Source organism: Chroicocephalus ridibundus, chromosome 12 (assembly GCF_963924245.1).
Source record: "Chroicocephalus ridibundus chromosome 12, bChrRid1.1, whole genome shotgun sequence".
Classification (NCBI taxonomy): Eukaryota; Metazoa; Chordata; class Aves; order Charadriiformes; family Laridae; genus Chroicocephalus; species Chroicocephalus ridibundus.
In genome coordinates this window covers 6169306-6189083 of record NC_086295.1, presented here as the reverse complement: position 1 = coordinate 6189083, position 19778 = coordinate 6169306, and the positions used below count along the sequence as shown (strand labels likewise).

General features: G+C 55.5%; 1 protein-coding gene across 3 annotated transcripts in view; it reads left to right on the top strand.

Moving 5' to 3' along the window:
- The window catches only part of CDH22 (cadherin 22), an 89664-nt gene that overhangs the window by 57525 nt on the left and 12361 nt on the right, over window positions 1-19778 (top strand). For all 3 annotated transcript variants that reach the window (XR_010073032.1, XM_063349865.1, XM_063349867.1), the window contains exons 8-10: window positions 7138-7274; window positions 15743-15864; window positions 16163-16280. Coding sequence is in view for 2 of the 3 variants with exons in the window: in XM_063349865.1 (XP_063205935.1) it covers window positions 7138-7274; window positions 15743-15864; window positions 16163-16280 (377 nt within the window). In the remaining variant the exon portion in view is untranslated. The remainder of the gene's footprint in view (window positions 1-7137; window positions 7275-15742; window positions 15865-16162; window positions 16281-19778) is intronic.

Sequence of the window (19778 nt, the reverse complement as noted above, 5' to 3'; positions counted from 1 at the left end):
GGAGGTGACAAGTGCTGCACGCGTGGCCAAGCGTGTGAGTGTGTCCCGTGGGACAGGCAGTGGCAGGTGAGCGGCAGCCCGTGCACGAGCAACAGGCAAGCAAGAGAAGCCATCTCACAGGTGACAGATACGTCACCAGCAAGTGATGGGTTTGTGAGTGGCAAGGGAGTGTCGGGGAAGGTGGCTGGGCGATGCTTGCATGTCCTTGCTGCTGACAGTGAGGCGTCTGCAATGGTGCCTGACACAGGCCAGGCAAGCGACCAGAAATGACAGGAGGGCAGCGGCGAAGGATGACAAATGAGGTGGGACTGGGGAGGTGCAGAGCTACAGCTTGGCTGTGCGTGTGCGTGCATGAGTGCACAGGGACCAAAGATCAGAGGAGTTTATATTTGGGCACAGGACATAATCCAGGCAGCAGCTTATCTGCACAGGACATTTCCCATTTCCATTTAATTTGTGGCTAAAGAGATTGTTACCTTGTTAAATTGTTATTACCTAAGGCACAAAGCAGCTTTCTGGCTCTGCCAACTGGCCTGAGTCACGAGCAGTTGGGATGGAAAGCTGGTGTTCAGAAAACATCCTCAATGTGTGGAAAATTTCCTTGAAATGTGTGTTCTCGTGCCAGGTGACGGCAGGGCTGCAGGCACCTTGTGCACAGCCGCTCACTTCAAATGAGCGGCGGTGGCTTTGCATTTGAGAGCTCTGGAACGAGCCCATCCCAGCAGGCAGCAATAAACTGGGATGCAGCAGGGTCAGGGATGTGGGCTGGAGGAGGACGTGGCCAGCAAGGGCTCAGTTACGGTATTGATCCCATTCGATGATGTCCCTGTGGCTGCTTGGGGTGCTGAGCTCCGGTGCTGTGCAGCCATAGCGAACGCAGTGGTTCAATGTGGGGTGAGAGCTATCTTGATGGAAATTAAGATTGAGACGTTTAGAAAGCTCAGAAAAAGAATTTACACATGGAAAGCTGCCATCTACAGATGCCTGGCAGCTAGCAGAGAGTGTCGTGTCACAAAGCTGGATGCTGAAAGTTGTCTTTGGGGTGAACGTGAATGAAATCAGCCTTGGCGTGCCAGGAGCTATCTATGTGAGCGTTGCACCGCTTGCACTAGTCGGTGCTGGCTGTTGGATATATTCTCGAAGTTCCTCTGCTCACTTTGTCATGTGGCTACCTTCTCCTTTCGGTCTACACATCTGATTTCTTTGTGGCCCACCCTGAGCACGTGGCTGTTAGCTTGCACTCTTCAGATGCGGGCAGTCCTTCTACATGCGTGTATGTGTGTGCGTGTGCTTTTTCACTCGACTGTTTCTAGCAGTGCTGCAGAACATAGATTTTATTTTCTGATCTGTAATTGTAGGAAAGGGGCCTTGGGGACAGAACTATTCGTATTCTCATTTTTTTTTTCTTGTTCTTTGTGCTGCTTCCCCGTGGAGCTTGTTGCATTGTTTGCAGACAGAACAAAAGAAAGCAGAGGAGGGAGGCTTTCTACTGCTGTGCAGAAGGTGATGGGGACTTGGAGCAGAGAGAAGCAGATTCGAGTACTCAGCAGGAGCAAGAGGGTTAGAGCCCAAACTTTGTTATGTCTCTCTTATAGCAAACTTAGTGCCAGACAAGGCAATGACTCGTGCTCAGGCACGAGGGCCCAGCCAACAGGACTCCCAGGCATCTGCTGCAGCTTGGGAATTGCCGCGTGTTTTCCCTTGTCAGGCTTGATGCATCCAGATATGTGTCCTCCCTCCAGCTATCCCCGGGCAGGTAGCTCATCCTGCGTCCCCCGTGCTCCCCTGGGGCATTTGGTCTCTATCCGTCCATCTCTCCACTCCCCTGCGTTCTTGCAGTGCCTGCTGTCGTGCGCGGTGGCAGCTCCGTCCCTTTGTGATGCTCCCTTGGTGCTTGCCTGGGGAGTGGGGGTAGGTGAGCCTTCCCTGCCGTTTTAACCTGCACCGACTGGAGATGCAGGTTTGTATCGGTCGCACCGATGTGGCACCAATGCAGGAGGAAGGTGCTGTTGGATCTCCCCTGCTTTCCTGTCCTCTGGCCAGCCGGGTAATTTAATAAAATACTTTGCCATGTAGGCAGCTGTTCACAGCTTCAAAGCGGTGCACAAACATTAATGCAAGCATCCTGCAGCACCCTGCCAGGATGTGACACTAACCCGTCAGCAGGAGACGGCAGTAAGTCACCTCGCACTTGAAGTGTGCTACTCCAAAGTACGGTCACAAGAAGCCAGCACTTGTACTTCACCTTGGGTACATTAGAGAGCAACTGGTCCTGCCAGCATGACCGGTATTTGATCTTCGGCTCCTTGAAGTTGGTATGAACGCTTTCAAGTCGCTGCAGTTCTGTGGATCCCTTTAACTTCCTGATCCTTGTCTGCTAGAGGTGGGAGCAAAGACATGGCTGTGTTTCTGCGGTGGCTGCTGTCTCCTGGACTCTGGTCTATGTGTTGGCTCTGCGCTGTAAATAGGGGAGAGCCACAACCTTCTGTCATGATGAGACGCGCTCTCCCCTTGAGGCAGGAAAGAACAAGGATTGCCAGAGACAGCAGAGCAAAAATCAGCTCTGTCAGCGTTTCCAGGTCCTGCTGACACCAGGCTGCCAATAACAAGGTTTGGGAAGTATTTTTAGCCAAATGGGAAAGGAGATGCCCTTGGCTCTTTGTTTCCATCCCCAGGCCAGCACAAGCAGGGCTGTGCGGCTCCTGCTGCGCCATCCAGCCTGCAGCAGCTGCTGGAGGCACGTTTCAGCCTGGCGCTCCCCGGCCCTCCTGGTGATCCGCTTGTCCCACAAGGATGTGGCCACTTGGTGTCAAGAACAAATCCCTTCCAGATGAGCCGGGCTGGGTCGCAAAGTGACCTGTTACGAAGACATGAGGAATGAAGGGGCATCCGACTCCTCTGTTCTTGGGAGGCGTCCCCGAGGCACTGCTCGCTGCCCCTCTCCCAGCTGCATGTGGATGTAAAGCCCCTGGCAGCCGCTTGCCCGGGCGGGGCACAGGGTGCCTGAAGAGCATCCCGTCTCTCCGGGTGATCAGCCCCAGCTTGTGGCTGCTCAGAGGGACACGCATCCTCAGGGGGAACGTGAAAACCCACCATGGTACGGGCAGGAAATGCCTTTCTAAAGGACCGGTGCTTCTTATTTTATTCCACCTTTGTTTGTTGCCTAACAAAAGATGGAACCACTATTTTTCAGAAAGAATTAAGTTTCCAGTTGGCTTTTTGGCTTTAGCTGTACGTTTCCTGGGCGTAGTGCAATTTTTCTCATCTGAGCCATTGTATGAGGTAATACAGTGATAGACTGTCTGTGTACGTGAGGCTGTTTGTATGGGAGCCTTTTGTTTTTCTCTCTGCGGTGGGAGCCTGTGCTCTGATTGTGTGCGTTCCAGGCTTTATCAGCACTGGGAAGATGTTGCTTGGGATTTAAGGTTCTCAAAGATATTCTTGTCTGGCATTCACCAAATCCGGAGACAGGTGTTGGACATGGGCATTTTATAGACTCTAACAGCACAGCAAGAACTACAACCTGCTTCAGCACAAAAGGGAGAGGAGGAAAAACCAAACACAACAAAAAGCTTTTCACACAGTGTTTGAAAAGCTCCCTATTAACAAAACACACGGCGTAAAATGTGCTCCTTGTTGCATTCGGGGGGAGAAGTGAAACAAACTGCTTGAGAAATGCATTCACGAGAAAGATGAGCACCAAGAAAGCTGTCTAAATTAAACAGTCACTTGTAACATCCAAACCAACAGGCAGTGCCAGCAGGAGGAGAGGAAAACGGATTACAAGGTCCGCATCCCAATCAGAGCTGGGGACTGCAGCTCCAGATATGGAGCACCAGCCAGCTTTAGGAGGAAAGAGCGTGTGTCCTATCTCCGGGTACCTGGAGGACCCAGGGATTAATTGCCACATCTTCCCAGGTGAGAAGCGCTGCTGGACTTGGGGACGGATGAATACGAAGCTGGACTACCTGAGGTGGAGAGGTTTGTGATGGTCAGCACAGACTTTGGTTGGTAAAGATGGTGCTGCACAAAATGATGTAAACTGCGCGTAGCGGATAGTTTCTCGTTCTAGCTGCAGAGTTAGCCGTAAGCTCTTGGGAGGGGAGGCCTGTCGTTGTGTGGAGCAGGTTGATCTGCAGCTCTGAGTGGGTTATGGCTGTGGCTTTTGGGGGGGCAGATGGACATCCTTGTGCCCCCTCAGCCTCCAGCTCCAGTGCCAGCCTAGTGCTCCAGAGCCTCCAGATGGAGAGCTACAGACCCACCCGGACTGGCCACCTCCAAAATCCCAGTGTGTAGAAGCCGGCTCAGCCCTGCTTTCCTGGCAAACACAGGCAACACTCGGAGCTTTGTCTCCTTTGCCCCGGCGCAGCGCTGAGAAGGTGGCAGCTCTGTGCGTAGCAGTGGTGACAAAGGGATCAGATTTCTGGTTTGGTTTGTGCCCTGCCACAGGGTATGGGCGGTCAGTCCTCCGCAGACAATTCAGAAGTGACAGAAGACAACCTTAGCAGCAAAACAATTAGCAGCATAAGAAAAGGTTACTGGTGCCATGAGGCAGAGCACTCCCCTACCAGCCTCCTGCCCTCCGGCCATGCAGGCAGCCGCTGTCAGATGTTCCCAGGCTCAGCGATGTCTCCCATCACTAACTGGGTTTTTCTGCATAGCTATTTTTTGCAGTCATCTTTGTTTATGCAGCAATGACACGAGTGTGAACAAAACAGGCATGTGCTTACCCGAGAAGCAGGGAAGGCGTATGGAGAGTGAAGTACCGTCTTGAACTCCAACAGTATTCAAAAGTGGGATGGAAGAACAGGACATGTTCGAGGTCAGGTGATGTGGGAGAACAATGGAAGCAGTTATGCAAATGCATCAATTATGCTACTGGGAAGATATTAGGTGTTGTCATCCCGGTTTCTGTTCCTCCCCCAGCAGTACATTGGACTGGTGTGTACGAGTCAGAGTGGACAGACATCTCCTTTCCCTTTGCAGTGAGCGAGAGCAGAGTGGATGTGAAGCTGCAGTACGTGCTAAGACAGTGTCACTGTCCCTTCTGGAGTTGGCTACGCGCCTGTAGAGGCTCTGTTTCCAGCTGGGAGTTGGGGCAGAAAATGCAGGAAGGCTAGGAAGTCCCTGGCAGCTGGTTCAGTGATGGCTAAGCTTGTACCTGGCTTTGTGTGGCAGGTCCCCATCACCTCTAGATGCAAAGAGAGGGGAGGAAGCCAGCCACGTAGCTGCAGAACATGCTAGATCGTGCATGTGCGCAGATGAAACTTAGTGATTTTTGAACGTTTTTCCTTAACTACAAGCAAGTGCTGTTGTATTTTTCTCTCTCATCCCCCTGTCTGTCTGAAAGGGAGTGAGCTAGGGAATGTGATCTGGTACTGTATAACACTTCAAACAGCGTAGAAATGCCTTTGTATGTGCCTCCGTCAGAGACAGAGCTGCCAGGCTGCGTGGGTAGGTGTCCCTCAGAAGGCACTCTCAGCTGCAGCTGGTCCCCCCCGGCCATGGGACACAAAGGCATGGAGGCCATGGCTGCCCCTGTGCAGTGGCCGTGAGCTGGAGTTCCTCGGCTGCGAGCCACATGGATGATGGACCCACCAAGCACAGACGGACTGTGCCAAGCACTTGGGAAAGACCCCTGCAGTGTGCGGAGCACCTCCACCATCCGGAATGAGCTTCTAGCCTAGAGCCTGTCCTGCTCTGCTCCTCTTGTTTGACATGGTCCCTCAGTACTGTCCTGTCTCGTCAGCTTTCCAGCTTGCTTTGTCCCCACATTTATCTTCCTTCTGTTGTCGGGCATGTGACTGAAGGCTTTAATTTATTCACAGCCCTCCTTTCGGTAATTTATCCTTTGTACTCTTTGCTGTCTTGTATTATTTAATTCTGTAAAGCACTCTGGGATGCAGTGTGTATGAAGGATGCTGTACACAATAACATTATGCTGTATTGTTTGTGATTTGTAGGCCTTCTGGATTTCTCATTCCGATTGCAGTGGTGGTGGTTGTTATTTGTGTTACGGCTGTGCTTGAGGGCCTCAGCTGCATCGGGCTTCCCTTCCAGCCCTGTCCCCAAGGAGCAGATATCTAAATGTGCCCTGGTTTCATGTTAGCTTGCTTTATTCTGCGTGTAATGGTTGGAAATGCAGGATGTGCCACCGGGACTGATTGCGTGGGCTCGTGGTGTCGTGGCTAAGGCGCAGGGCTAAGCCCGTGTGTCTGACCCTTCTCGTAAGCTGTGCAGTTGCCCTTTGGGAGGAGGTGGGAGTCGTGCTCTCCAGAGGTGGCCCGGGGAGCTGGGGGGCTGTTGGTGGGATGCCCAGGGAGGGGGCTGTTGGGGGCAGCGCTGGAGCAGCTGAAGGAGAAGAGCGAGAGCTGCGTGTGAAGGGTCTCTGCTGAGCAGCTGGAGCCGGTCGGAGCTGCAGGAGCTCTTCAACCTGCTCCTGTGGAACTGGGACGCCCAAATGAGGGCACATCCCAGGGCTGCTGCGGGGGGTGTGCTGTGTTGCCTGTGGGGGTGTTGGCTGTTGCCCACCTTTGCTGCCAGGGTTCTCGCTCCAGTTGCTCAGGTTCAGTCCAGATTCAGAGGAGACCGTGCCATTTGTAACTGCTGCAGCTGCAGTCAGGTTTTGTGCAGGTCCAGCTCCCAGCCTGCCCCATGCTGCCGCACCGGCCCCCGGGTCTCTCACTCGGGTAGGGGCTGTAGGAGGACCAAGAGAGGGTGGTAGGTGAGGTGGGCTCCTCGAGCAGGGGTGCCCCCCTTCGGCTTGGGTTGGTGTTTTTCCTGAATCTATAGCTCAGAAGCTTTCCAGGCTCACGAGTGGAGTTACAGCCCATGATTTCTATATTGCTCTGTCTATCCTCAGCATAAGGTTCCCATCAGAGCAGGTTTTTCCCGTTGTCCACAGTCTGTGCTTAGTTCCACTTTATGCACCAAAAGCCGCACTTTAATTTTACGTGAAGGCTCTGGGCTTGCAGCCTGGTAGAAACACGGCCTTCGTGTGCCACGCTGCAGCAGAGGAAAAGCGGGAGCGGTGACAAAGGGCCTGTTGCATTAGATCCCTGCGCTCCTGGGGCTGATGGCGAGGTTGGGCTTGGCACATCCAGCTGTTCACAGTTTTCCCCTTCTGCCTGGCCTCAGGTACGCCATCGACCGCAGCACAGACACAGAGAGGATCTTTGACATCGACGCCAACACAGGTGCCATTGTGACAGGAAAGGTCCTGGACCGGGAGACGGCAGGGTGGCACAACATCACCGTCCTGGCGATGGAAGCAGGTGAGCTGGAGGAGTGCTGCATGGAGCAGACAGTGTGTTGGGCCGGAGTGGGGCAGAGGGGGAAATGTGGGCGCATTCACTGCAGAGGTGACCAAGATGCAAATGTTAATTACCACTGACGTAAAAAAAAAAAAAAAAAAAAAAAGAAAAAGCAGCAGCACTGAGTCTGACATCTCCCTAGACAACCTAAAAATACTCTTCCTGACTCGAGCATTAATAAGGGAGCATGGTCGAATAGTATATTTGATGAACACTAATCAAATTTGTTATCTATGCGCCAGCTTTGCCAGTCATCCCCGTCCCGCTCGCTCCCTGCATTCGCACCTGCTGAGTGGCTCTGGGGGTCCCTGGGGGGGGTCTGTCTTCACGTCACCTGCATCCCCCCAGTCCAGCCATGTGCTGTGGGTGGATGCCCCATCAACGGGAGCCCCGTGGCACGGATGGCTGCCAGTGCTCGCCTCTGCTGGGGGCTGACGGTGGTTGGGATTTGCAGGCTGTACCTGCACGCTGGGTTTGTGGCTCTGGATGCTTCCCGTGCCCTTCCTCCTTGGGTCTCCCTGTGGGGCTGCAGGCTCGGCAAGGCACAGCAAGCAGTGGATGGGGGGTCCCAGCACCGCAGCAGTGGGAAGGGGCTGCGGGGACAGAGTGTCCCTGAGCTCCCGTGCTGGGGATGGGGGGAGCAGCAGCGATGCCGGGGTTGGTACCACCAGGCTGCTTCGTCTCTGGCCGCAGCGCTTGGCCTCAGCCTGCAGCCCACCAGGAAAAGTCTCAGGCGGAGGATGCGGAGAAGCTCTTTTGTCCTCACCTGAAATTAGCTCCTTTTCTGACCCTCCCACGAGAGCCCCGGTGACGGTCTCTTCCTTCCCTTACGGCTGTGCTGTCCTTTAGCCTGTATTTACAGTAACTGCCAAATCCGCTCACACCCAGCTGGGAGAGCCGGGAAGGAACAGCTTAGTGGCTCCGCAGGTTTTGTTAGTTTATCTTCCCTCCATGTGGGAGGGGGGGCAGCGGAGCCCGGTGTGGATGCTTCCAGCAGAAGTCCTGTTTGTCTTTTCTTCTCCAGTTAAGAAAGAAAAAAACAAACCTGGGTCCTGCTGCTCAAAGGAGCTCGGAATAAACTCCTCTTGAGGAATGAAAAGAAAATAATAGCAGCAAAGGGCAGGCTTTGCTTCCCTGCAGGTGCTCCGCTGCAGGTAGGAGCCTGCCCTGGGCGTATCCTGCTGCCCTCCATCGCGTTTGCACAGTGCCCTGGCTCATGGGCTCCCCCGGTCCCTGCGTGCGATGGTGGATCTGGCCCCGTGGGCCCCAGGGAGTGTTCTGTGTTCCTCCTTTTTTTGAGCTTGATGATGGAGAAGGAGCTTCAATGCCAGGCACCGTGCTGGGAAGCAGAAAGGCATTGCTGTGTTCTTCAAAGTTTTCCACATTTGGGATGCGCAAGTTGACGGGGCAGCCTGGGACCTGCTGTGCTCTGCCACCCCATGGCAGCTGGTACCAGGGAGCTGCTTTGGCCGCAAAGCACCTCCTGACATCTGCAGACGTGTGCCAAGACCTGTCCATCATGGGCAGGAGCCTTCCTCGGGCTCTGTTCCCAGAGACCCCTCAGGAGTTCTGGTTCTCATTTCTTTGCTCGTTCTTGAGCAGGAAGATGCCGTTCACATTCAAGGCGCCATGTCGGGGCCTGGCTTGGGGCCCAGAGGTGGGTTCCTGCTGCGGGGTCACCCCACCGTGGTGGCAGCCATCTGCTCTGGCCGGGCCGGGCTAGGCTAGGAGAGGAGGGAGCAGTGTCCCTGGCCAGACCCACACTGCCCCAGGGGAACGTCTCTGGCCCCGCTGTGTGCCCCAAGCCCCACTCTGTGCTGATGCTTTGTGCCTGCCGGCCGGGGTGACCTCTGTGCCATCTGACTGAGGTGCTGTCACAAGCCCTGCCTGGCATCAGACAGTGACGGGCAGGAGTGCTGGCTGCACTGGAGGGAGGGTAGCCCACTGCCGAGCCATGGCACGTCCCGGGGCTCTGCCAGCGGTGGCCGGGGAGGAGAGGATCACGGTGTTGCAGCACAGCTCAGCATCCAGAGGAAACTTGAGGTGACAAGAATCAGAAGGACGATATTTACACGCAGCGGCTAGGATTTCAGAACAAGTCGGTAAATGCTGCGGCTCCCCTCCGGCAGGGAAGCCTGTCAGGCTGGATCGCTTCAAAACCCGGGGAGACTCTTCAGCGCTCTGACTTCTCCCGTGGTGAGCTCTGACTCATCCTTTTTAACTGCCCCGACAATCCTCCCAGTGACATTATCCTTAACGTTTTGTAATCATGAAATATTAATGACTGATATTGAATTTAAAGCACAATTTATGTCTGAATCCTCTGGCGGAAAGGGCAGTTGTAAAGGTACAGCCTTCCAAGTGATCGAGGGGTTTCGGAGCGGGGCTGTGCAGCATCTGTCACGTCGTGGCTGGCGCAGCGGGATCAATGTGGAGCACGGGGTGGCTGGGAGCCTCCGTGTTGTTGCCGGCATGTCCAGTTTGGCGGTTCCTGGCACTTGGCCGTTCCTGGCGCGCCGGTGTCCGGAGCCGGGAGGAGCTGGTGGGGCCCTGTGGCGTTCGCCATGGCCATGCAGGTTGCATCTGGCTGCCGTGGGGTTTGGCGTGCCACCGGGCAGGATGTTATCAACTCCGGCGGAGGCAAGTGGTAAAAGATTCTTCCTCTTTCCTCAGTGAGATGTAAACTTTGCAGAAGGAACGGAGTGAGCTCACTGGGCGTCCCACTGCCCAGGCTCGTGCCTGGTGCTTGTCAGGGCTGGTGGGAAGCTGTGCCCCCTCGATTCCCACGGCTGATGGGCACATGGCCTGGAGTGTGTCACACCAGGGTCTTGCCTCCCTGTGTCCTCCACAACTGCCCTCCCTGCCTGCTGGCAGGACAGTCCTGAAGAGGGTTTAACCAGGAAAGCTTGCCCGCCGACAGCACTTTTTCCTGCAGGCAGCCTGCCTGTCAGGTTTGAGCAGCTCCATACAAGAGCTGTCCCCCCACCTTTGTGACCCCCATCTGGGACCCACTGCTGCTGCAGCAGACACGGGGCCCAGGGGTGCATGTCCCACCTCCAGATAACCAGAGAGAGTGTTTTGGCATCTGAGGAGCAGTGAGAAAAGCCGCAGAAGGCGCCGGGCTGCAGCTGATGCTGGCTGGGCTGCGTGCTGCTGCCGGGAGGAGAGGAGGAACAGGTTTTCCCCCCCCTCAGAACAGGCACTTCCCGGCGGGATCCGCCTCGGCCGGCTGGTGACCAGCAGAATATTTGGCCTTGCAACATGGCAGCCAGCAGGAGCCGTGGGGGCTGTTCAGCAAATCTGGCCTGGGACCAGGCCAAGCATTTCCAGAGATAAATCTTCATCTCGCTCGCAAGCTGTTTACCTTCCTTGGGCTAATATTAGTGATTCTCTTCCTGTTTTCCTCTTTGCTCATGTAAAATGATGAGGCCTTGACTGCTGTGTCCACTGCTGGTAATTGAGATGATAAATCTTCCTGCTGGAGACTGGCTTTAATCAGAGCATTGTGTTTGGATGCGATTTAATGACTCTCATGCTGCTGAGTTCGGGCAGGACTCGGGAGAGGTGAGAGCCATTTATATGTTACTTGGCTTAACTGCTGCTTCCACTTTGCTTCCCCTCAGCTGGGAGCCACGTTTTCAGCTCCAGCCTCTGCTGTAGCCGCCTGTGTCCAACGAGCCGTACCCCTGGCATGGCCCTGCCTTGTCCTTGCCATCAGCGCTCCGCTTTGCCATCGGGCAGCTGCCCTGACATCCGCAAAACCACCCTGCGCTTCACAGCCATGGCGCGAGTGCTGGAAAGCAGCATGGCCCGTCCCAGTCCTCTAATCTGCATTTTGTTCTCCCAATTTGCCGAGATAATGAGGATTAAAGTCCACTTTAGCCTCTTCTGGCTTCCCTACTAATGTAAAATTTTTAAATTCAGAACTGTACTAATTTGGTCTTGAGGCAGAAGAGGGTGGGTCGTACACTGTGCCCAACAGCGTCCGTGAGCTGTGTTTTCCCCGGGTGCTGCAGCCACAAAGAGCAGCCCAGGGGCCTCTGGGCTTCCCTCAAACTGCTCTGCCCTCCCCCACGAACGTGGCAGAGCACCTTCCTGCGTGCGGTATCGCTGCCCGGCTGCGTGTGCGGGCAGGAGTGCAAATGCTACGTGTGCTTCAGCAACGGTTGGGTTTGGAGCTTCACAGTAGAGGTGCGGGTGTGAAAACGGAAAGTCCTTTGTTGTGAGTTTGTGTGAGGGTCTGGCAGGATAGGGACTGGGTCCCAGCGCAGCGGTAACCATGGATCCCCTCCTGTCCTTGGGGAGGGATCCCCTCCTCCCCCTTGGGGAGGGGCTGTTGCAAGGGCATGTAGCGATAGCACAAGGGGCAATGGTTTTAAACTAGAGCAGGGAAGGTTCAGATCAGCCATTAGGAAGAAGTTCTTTACACTGAGGGTGGTGAGACACTGGCCCAGGTTGCCCAGCGATGGGGTGGAGGCCCCATCCCTGGAGACATTCAAGGCCAGGCTGGATGATGCTCTGAGCAACCTGATCTGGTTGAAGATGTCCCTGCGCACTGCAGGGGGGTTGGACTAGATGGCCTTGAGAGGTCCCTTCCAACCCAACACATTCTATGATTCTGTGATTCCTGCCACGGCAGGGGTGGCTGAGCATCTCAGCAGTCCCTTCCCATCACTGCGAGCGCCTGCTGCAAACCTTCCAGCCTTTGAGAGCTGTTGCCCAGAGCTTCTCAGTGCCAGGCTTGCAGGCAGTCAGCTGTCCAGAACCCAGGGAGAGGGTAAGGTGTTGGCGTTCTCCATCTGAATGTTTAAGACAAGAATATAGTACTGTTCAGGCTATTTTCACGGTTAATTAAGAAAAAATACCTTGGGATGTGGAGGAAGATTCAGCTGGAGCATTTGAGGCTTGGTCTCAGTGTTGCCGTGCAGCAGGACTGTGGCTTTCTCCCACTCCAGAGCCACGGCACTGCCTGTCCCATCCCACCCCTTCCCTGCCCATCCCGTCCCGTCCCTGCGCTGCCCACCCAGCAGCACCTCGGCACAGGGATTCCGGGCCACGCTCGCTGCTCATCCCGAGCTGTGCCGTTCGTAGCATTGAGGAAAGCGCAGACGCTGCAGCGTGGAAGCGATGGGCAGAACTCCTGTCTCCCACCCCCGGCAGGCTCCAGCGGCTCCGAAATAATTCAGCCCGTGTTGGCAAAGGCAGCCGCCAGTCATCAGCCTGGAGCTGCCGTACTGCACTGCTGTGTTCCCAGCGTCTCCCCCTTGTTCTGTGTATTTTCCATGTCTCTTTCCTCAGTCTTTTCAGATTAATAGCATTCCAACTCCTGGAGGAAATGCAGAAAAACGGCATGTTTAATTTTAATTTAGGAAAGCGTTTAGGTAGCAGCCTAGTTTCCTCGCTGCTGTCAATCAGGTTTTCTCAAGGCTGACATCAATTAGTTTAAAAATATTGAATGTAATTTTGCCTGACACAACATATTGCAGCCACTGCAAAATATAATTTATTTTAGAAGAAGAAATAATTAAACTAATTTGCATGTCAGTCAGCTGAGCTGGAATACCGAGGAGAGATGCTGCAATGGAAGACGACTTTTTTTTTTTTTTTTTTTTTTTCACCCCCCTCTCTGGTCGCGCTCAGCCTGGTACGTGCCACCCTCCACCTCATCCACGGGCCAGGTGCTGCTTGGCAGAGCCTGGCGAGGGCACGCTCCCGTGCCTTCCCGCAGCCCTCATCCCCCCGGTCCGCGGTACACACCTGCCGAGCCTTTCCTTCTGGAGCCCGCGCAGGGGCACGCGCGTACGGTTCCGTGTGTCTGGAGGAAGCACAGGGCAGAGCTTTTGGCCTCGCAGGTGTGAAGTCCGCATTAGTTAGGCGCATCGTGCCTTTCGTCACAGATGTACTCCAACTGTCTCATTCGCGCTTCTGCCCGTCATAAATTCAGTTTATGCCACACAATTTACAGAAAACATATTTCAGAGATGCTTTGGAGATTTTTTTTTTTTTTTTTTTTTTTCAAATACATCCAACCATTTTTCATATTTCCTACCCTTAAATCCAGGTACTGGCTCAAAGGAAGAAGGAGGTTGATAAAGAAAGCATTGGAGGAACCTTTAAATAGATCGTGCTACAGCCAAAAATCAAAAGAAGCCAAAGTGTGCCTCACTGGAAGAGCAGACACCGCCGCAATGGTTGCATTTCTAACCTCGACATTCCTAGAGATGTCAAATTTTAACCCTGTCACTGAGCCAGGAGTAAGCGTGAGCCTCGGGCTTCCGCGATTTTGGAAGGGGCAAAAGGAGAGCTTTTTTATGACAGGGCGCATTTAGAAAGGACAACTGTGCTTTGAGCTGCGCTCAGGGGAGCGGGATGTTAGTTATGGCTCTGGCAGAGGGGTCGGCGCCGGCCCTCGGCGCTGTGCTGCGGTGCGTGGGTGACCCCACTCACATGCGCGGCATAAAACACTCCCGGCAGCTGCTCGCTGATGCTGTGGAATGGGAGAGACCTATGGCTACGCCCAGCCCTAAATACGCTGATCGTGTCCCTCCTGATGAGGCTGTGGGAGGGGATCTCGAAGGGAAGCTGCCATGCTCAGGCTCAGCCAGGTGTCCCAACCTGGCCCCGTAGGGCCACCATGGCGCGTGCTGTGCCGACAGGTCCTGGGGAGAGTTCGGCAGCACTGGGATCGGCTCCTGCTTGCAGCCAGCTGGGGCATCTGGGAAAGGAACCAATCCTCCAGGTCGCAGTTGGAAAGGGGAGGAGATGAGGTCCCGGGCTTTTCCTCCACCTGGGCTCTTCTTCCTCCTCCTGGGCTCTTCTCCCTCCCTTCTTTTTCTCCCTTTCTCTGGCAGTGCCTCCAGGGCAATGCCAGCTTGCTTCAGAGCTGAGCAGCAGGGATGGTTATCCATCTTCCTGCGGGCTGAGGAGGGGGCAATGAGATGCTGTCGTCCTTGCTGGAATTGAACCCTTTTTCCTCCTGTTTGTGGCTCCAGTGGGCATCAGGCGCACCCCTCCGCCTCCCCCGGGCTCCCTGCCCTGCTGCCTCCCCCTTCCTCTGTCCCTGAAAGCGACTGCAGTTTATTTCACTGCACCAACATGCCTTTTAAAATAACACATCGTTCTAGGCTTTTAGTCACGACTTCTGCCTCCCTCCCCCGAAAACAACCATCTAATCACCAGAGCAGCTGGTCTGGGTGAGAAGGAGTGATAACGCGAGAACGGGGTGAAGGCAGCTCTGGGGAGGGGGCTTAGGTTCCCAGCTAATTATGGAGCAGCGCTAAATCTCCTCTCCCCTGGGTCCTCCCCCACCTGATCTGCGGGGGCCAGCATTAATTTTATAGACAAACAGGCAGCAGAGCTCCTGCCCGAGCGAGGAGAGAGGCATCGGGTCTGTCACAGTTGCAACCTCTGGGTGAAACAAAGGAGATGGAGTACGAGGGAGTTCTCATTTCTGGAAGCACACGAGGTGCTTCAGAAAACATTAGGCCCTCCAGAGTGATTTATAATCTTATAGCGAGGGCTCAATGTACCTTTGCGGTGTGTGCCGTGGGGTAGAGCGGCACTGCAGTGTGTGGAGCTGTAAATTTGATCTCCGTCCCATGTACGGAGCGAGCCTGGGGCAGGACCGCGCACCCCTGCGGGAGGGGAGCGGGCTGTGAACCCCCCAGGACTGCTGTGAGCCCCCCCCCAGGACCACTGCCTGTGCGAGGCACGGGCTGGCGAGTTGCGGGGGTGAGTGGCCTGCTCTAGATCTTCCCGCGTGACCCGTCTGTGCCGGCTGGCAGATGCTGCTGGGTTCAAATTCGAGCTGCTGATGGCAATGCAAAAACGGGAGCCAGCGTGCAGGTCCCAGGTCCCAGGGCAGGAGCCTCCTGCCTTGCCAAGGAGGGTTCAACCCTGGCTCACCTGGGTGCGGTGGAGGTGCAGGTGGCAGATTTCTTCACTGCCCTGTGCTCTTAGTTGGTCCCAGCTGTTTCACCTCTGCTCGCTCGCCTCTCAGCTGTGGCTGCTAGCCCCTGGGGGTTAAGGGTCAGGACCCAAGTCAGGGTGGGATGTTCTTGGATCTGAATTTCCTTGTCCCCTTTTGGTGCCGGCTGGCTACAGCACGGATGCTCGTTGGTGGTGACTGACCCGTATCGTGGGGTCTTGATCGGGGCTGTTCAGCTTTTCCAGGGGCAGATCAGGTCAACAGCAGCATTTCAGGAGTCCTTGGTACGCAGCCCAGCGGTTGTTTTTTTTACTGGAAAACAAGTGTGTTGAGGCTCAGTGATGCTCTGCAGGCACCACTGGCCCACAGACAGTGTGTGCCAGGCACAGGCAGAGGTGTGGAGCTGCCATGGCCTGGGGAGAGACAGGGACAAGGAGGGTTTGCTCCCTGCTAGCAGCAGATGGCACTTCTTGCTGAAGCTCTGCTTCTTTTTTTGTTTCAGATAATCACTCACAGGTATCGAGAGCCTCTCTCCGTATCCGTATCCTGGACGTGAATGACAATCCGCCCGAGCTCGCCACCCCCTATGAAGCTGCTGTGTGTGAGGATGCCAAGCCAGGCCAGGTAGCGGGTGTCCCCCAGCCCTTCTCATGAGTCCCCAGCAGCGCCTGCAGCCGTCTCATGCTGCGAGCAGCGCTCTGGACCAGTGCCAGCCTGCCCGACCTTCCCCTTCTGCCCAAACATCTTCCCGTGCAGCTGCTGTCACACCGGGAGCCGCTTTGCTGGTGTCCTACAGCTAAGTCTGTCTACAGGGGCAAAGGCTCATCCCTCGCTGTGGCAGAAGCTGGTGATGCTCTGCTGGGCCAGACACTGTGGCGGGGCTGTGGAGGCAGCACTAATTCTCATCTCTTTCTCCCTGTAGCTGATCCAGACAATAAGCGTCGTGGACCGTGATGAGCCTCAGAGTGGCCATCGTTTCTACTTCACGCTGGCGCCTGAAGCCACCAACAACCACCATTTTTCTCTGCTGGATATTAAGGGTAAGCCCTGCTGCACCCTGCCCTGTCCTGCAGCCTCCGGGCTGAGCAGCACAGCTGGTCCTGGGAAGGGGACGGGGCTGTGGGCTTACGGCCATCTGCGCTCAGGATGCTTTGGGCACCCTGCAAGGCTCCTCGCCAACCTGAAATGGTGGGACTGGTCAGCCAGCAGTTTGGATTTCCTCAAGGAGGCTCTGCCAGCTTTCTTCTCTGCTGCAGACAGGTCTAAAGCACCTCTTGTGCTGGCTGGTTAGCCTTTGATGTTTTCAGGGCTCTCGGTCGCTTTCTTGATGTGAAATCTCCAACCTGCCCACAGGCAAGGAGGTGGTGTGGATTTACAGATGAACACGCTCCCATTTTGAGCATTAGGATTTATCCCTCTCCAAGGTAAATCCTGGAGCCGCCGTGCGGGTGGGCAGCCCCTGTGCCCCCAACAAACAGGAGCAGCTCAGGAGTCCTGGGAGGGAGCGGGGCCGTGCAGCAGCCAGCCCTCGGCCGCTGCGGGCTACCTGGGACGTGGCCAGCAGAGCCAAATTCCCCATTCGGTGGTGGCTCAGGAGCGTGGTCCCTCTGTGCTTCCTGAGGCTCATCCTGTCCTCTGGGAAATGCAACCGGGCAGGGCCCGTCTGTTCCTCTGGGAAGCTCTGGGGTTCTTTGTGCCTCTGGGCTGAGCGGCTCCCGAGGACCCGGTCCCCGCCTGCTGCTCTGACCGGGGTGCAGGTTTTGCAGACTGCAAGGTCAGGCTGCGTTTGTTTGGATGACAACAACCCAGAGAGGTAGTTATCAGGCTGCTTCCTATTTTTGGCTGGTGTTTTGGGTGAATTTAGGTGCTGATCACAGTGATATGTACAGCAGGGATCCTTGCAGACACCAGGATCTTCTCCAGCCAGACGTGCACTCGCTTATCAAAGGGGCCAGCACAGATGGAAGCCAGCAGACCACGCTGAAATGCGTCTTTGTTTTGTTTTGTGGGGTTTTTTTCAAACCATTTTTTTTCTCTGCTTTTGCAGTTTCATCTGTCGGAAGTCTGATTTAGTTTGTTCTGAGCTTATGGGAGGAACTCTCTGCTGATGTAAGATCCTGCTTGCTCGGTTTGGTTCGGCATTATTAGGGATGGTCAAAATGGAACTTGTAGCAAAAAGCTTCAGGCATAATCATAGAAGGACGGATATTGCTGTGTGTCCTCAAAAGTGCAGCTGTCCCTGACCCGCGACCCTCCCCCTGCACTGATGGGGCAGCTGTTCACCAGACCTTTGCTTCTTATCATGTAAGCAAGCTTTAATCCTCTGCAAGATTTTGCCCCACGCCCAGCGATTAAGTTCCTTCACTTTCTCTGAAGGACCTTATGAGAACCTGCTGAGTTACACCCCGCTGTCTGTCCCTACCCGGACCCCTCCGGAAGCTCCGAGGGGCCCGGGGTCGCACTCCCTGCTCTGAGCGATGTCTGCCACGGCTGGGTTGCGATCCCAGAGCCATCACTGCTCCTCCTGTCTGGCAGGAGGGACCTGGCCAGGGCTGGCTGGAGCTCAGGGGGGGGCTCCTTTGCTGCCTGGCGCTGTGCGGGGTTCGCCCCCCATTCGTTCAGCCGGGGTTCACCAGCAGCAACCCGAGAGCTGGCATTGCAGGAGGGTGCAGGACGCAGGCTCGTGCGCCGCCATCTCCTCCGGAGCTGCTGCTCTCTTGAGTGGGACGAGGCTCTCGTTGCACAGGGTAATCCTTCGTGCTGAACGATCTCACCAACTTCGCATGTGGTGCAACACTGCATAAAATGAGTAAAAGCTGGCATCACCCTCCCGCCTTCTGTTCTCGGGAAAACAAATGCTGCTCCTGCAGGGTTATTCCCAGGGTGTTTGGAGACCCTCCCAATTGCCAAGCAATGCTGTCTTCCACAGCAAGAGGAGGCGGCTGCCTGTGCAGATGGAGGCCCCCCTCATTTCTAATGTGTGTGCGTTTTGGTGTCATCTCCCTTCCTTGGATTTTTCCCTTCCAACCGTTTCTCCAGCCCATGGAGCGCCCTGGGTGTGCTCACCTTCGCCCCCTGCTCTCCTGGGTTCCCTTGCTGCATCCTCCTTTGTCCCCCCCTTGCCTCCCTCACATGCCTTCACCCCTCTTGCACTTGTCTCTACTCCTCCACATAAATATCAGTGGTGACAAACTGCTACCACCAGCCCATCTGTTTCTTTGTACAAATTTGTAGCCAGTTTTGAAACGTGATTTATAAATATTGCTTTTGCAGCCAAGGAGTGACACTGATGGATGTCAGCACAGATGGATTCACTAAGCTCTTGCTTAAATCCTTCTCTCTTTTGCTTTGCACCTACTTCCCTCGGCTCCTGCAAGGCAGCAGAAAGCCACCTCGGGAGGGTGACTTGTCCTCAGCACGGCAGGGACCGGCGTCTCCTCGGGAATGCTCCCATTAGAGTTCGTCAGGCAGGGCAGGGCTGGTAGCTGGGGAGCCGGGGGGGGCTACGGCCAGCAGGGAGTTAACTACGAGCTGCCGGAGAGGTGTCCGAGGGGTGGGCTGCTTGGGCAGGCACCTTGCCAGCAAAACTGACCCCACAGGAGGCTGGAGAAGCAGGAGAGTCAGATAAATCATAGAATCACAGAATGGTTTGGGTTGGAAGGGACCTTAAAGCCCATCCAGTGCCACCCCCTGCCCTGGGCAGGGACACCTCCCACCAGACCAGGTTGCTCCAAGCCCCGTCCAACCTGGCCTTGAACCCCTCCAGGGATGGGGCAGCCACAGGTTCTCTGGGCAACCTGGGCCAGGGGCTCACCACCCTCACAGCAAAGAATTTCTTCCTGATATCTAATCTAAATCTACCCTCCTTCAGTTTGAAACCGTTACCCCTCATCCTATCGTTACACTCCCTGATAGAGTCCCTCCCCAGCTTTCCTGTAAGTCCGCTTTGGGTGCTGGAAGGCTGCTGGAAGGTCTCCCCGGAGCCTTCTCTTCTCCAGGCTGAACAACCCCAACTCTCTCAGCCTGTCCTCATAGCAGAGGTGCTCCAGCCCTCTGATCATCTTCGTGGCCCTCCGCTGGACCCGTTCCAACAGGTCCATGTCCTTCTTGTGCTGAGGACTCCAGAGCTGGACTCAGTACAGTGTCAAAGCGCAGAGCCCCACCGCCCGGCTGGGAGCAGAGCCAGGCAGGGTAGCGCAGGAGAGGACTCTGAACGCTGCCTGGGCTCCTCCAGGGCTCCTGGTGGGCAGCGTGGAGGAAGCCTGCGAGGGCTATAGGGAAAGCCCAGGGTGATCAATAATGCAGCCTGTCCATCAGATGAAGAGCTTGTGGAGTGAGTACCTGCTGGTAAGTGGGCGTATGGTGACAGGGCAGGTCTGCTGCAGCCTGATGCTGTCAGGACACGCTCAGGACACTGCCGCTTGCCCAAACCCTGCTGGGTCTGGCCCCAGTGCAGCCAGAAGTGCACGGAGTGGGGCTGGCCCTTGCAAAGAGCCTGCAGTTCACCCCTGCGGCCCCGCTCAGCAGCTCCCAGCGGC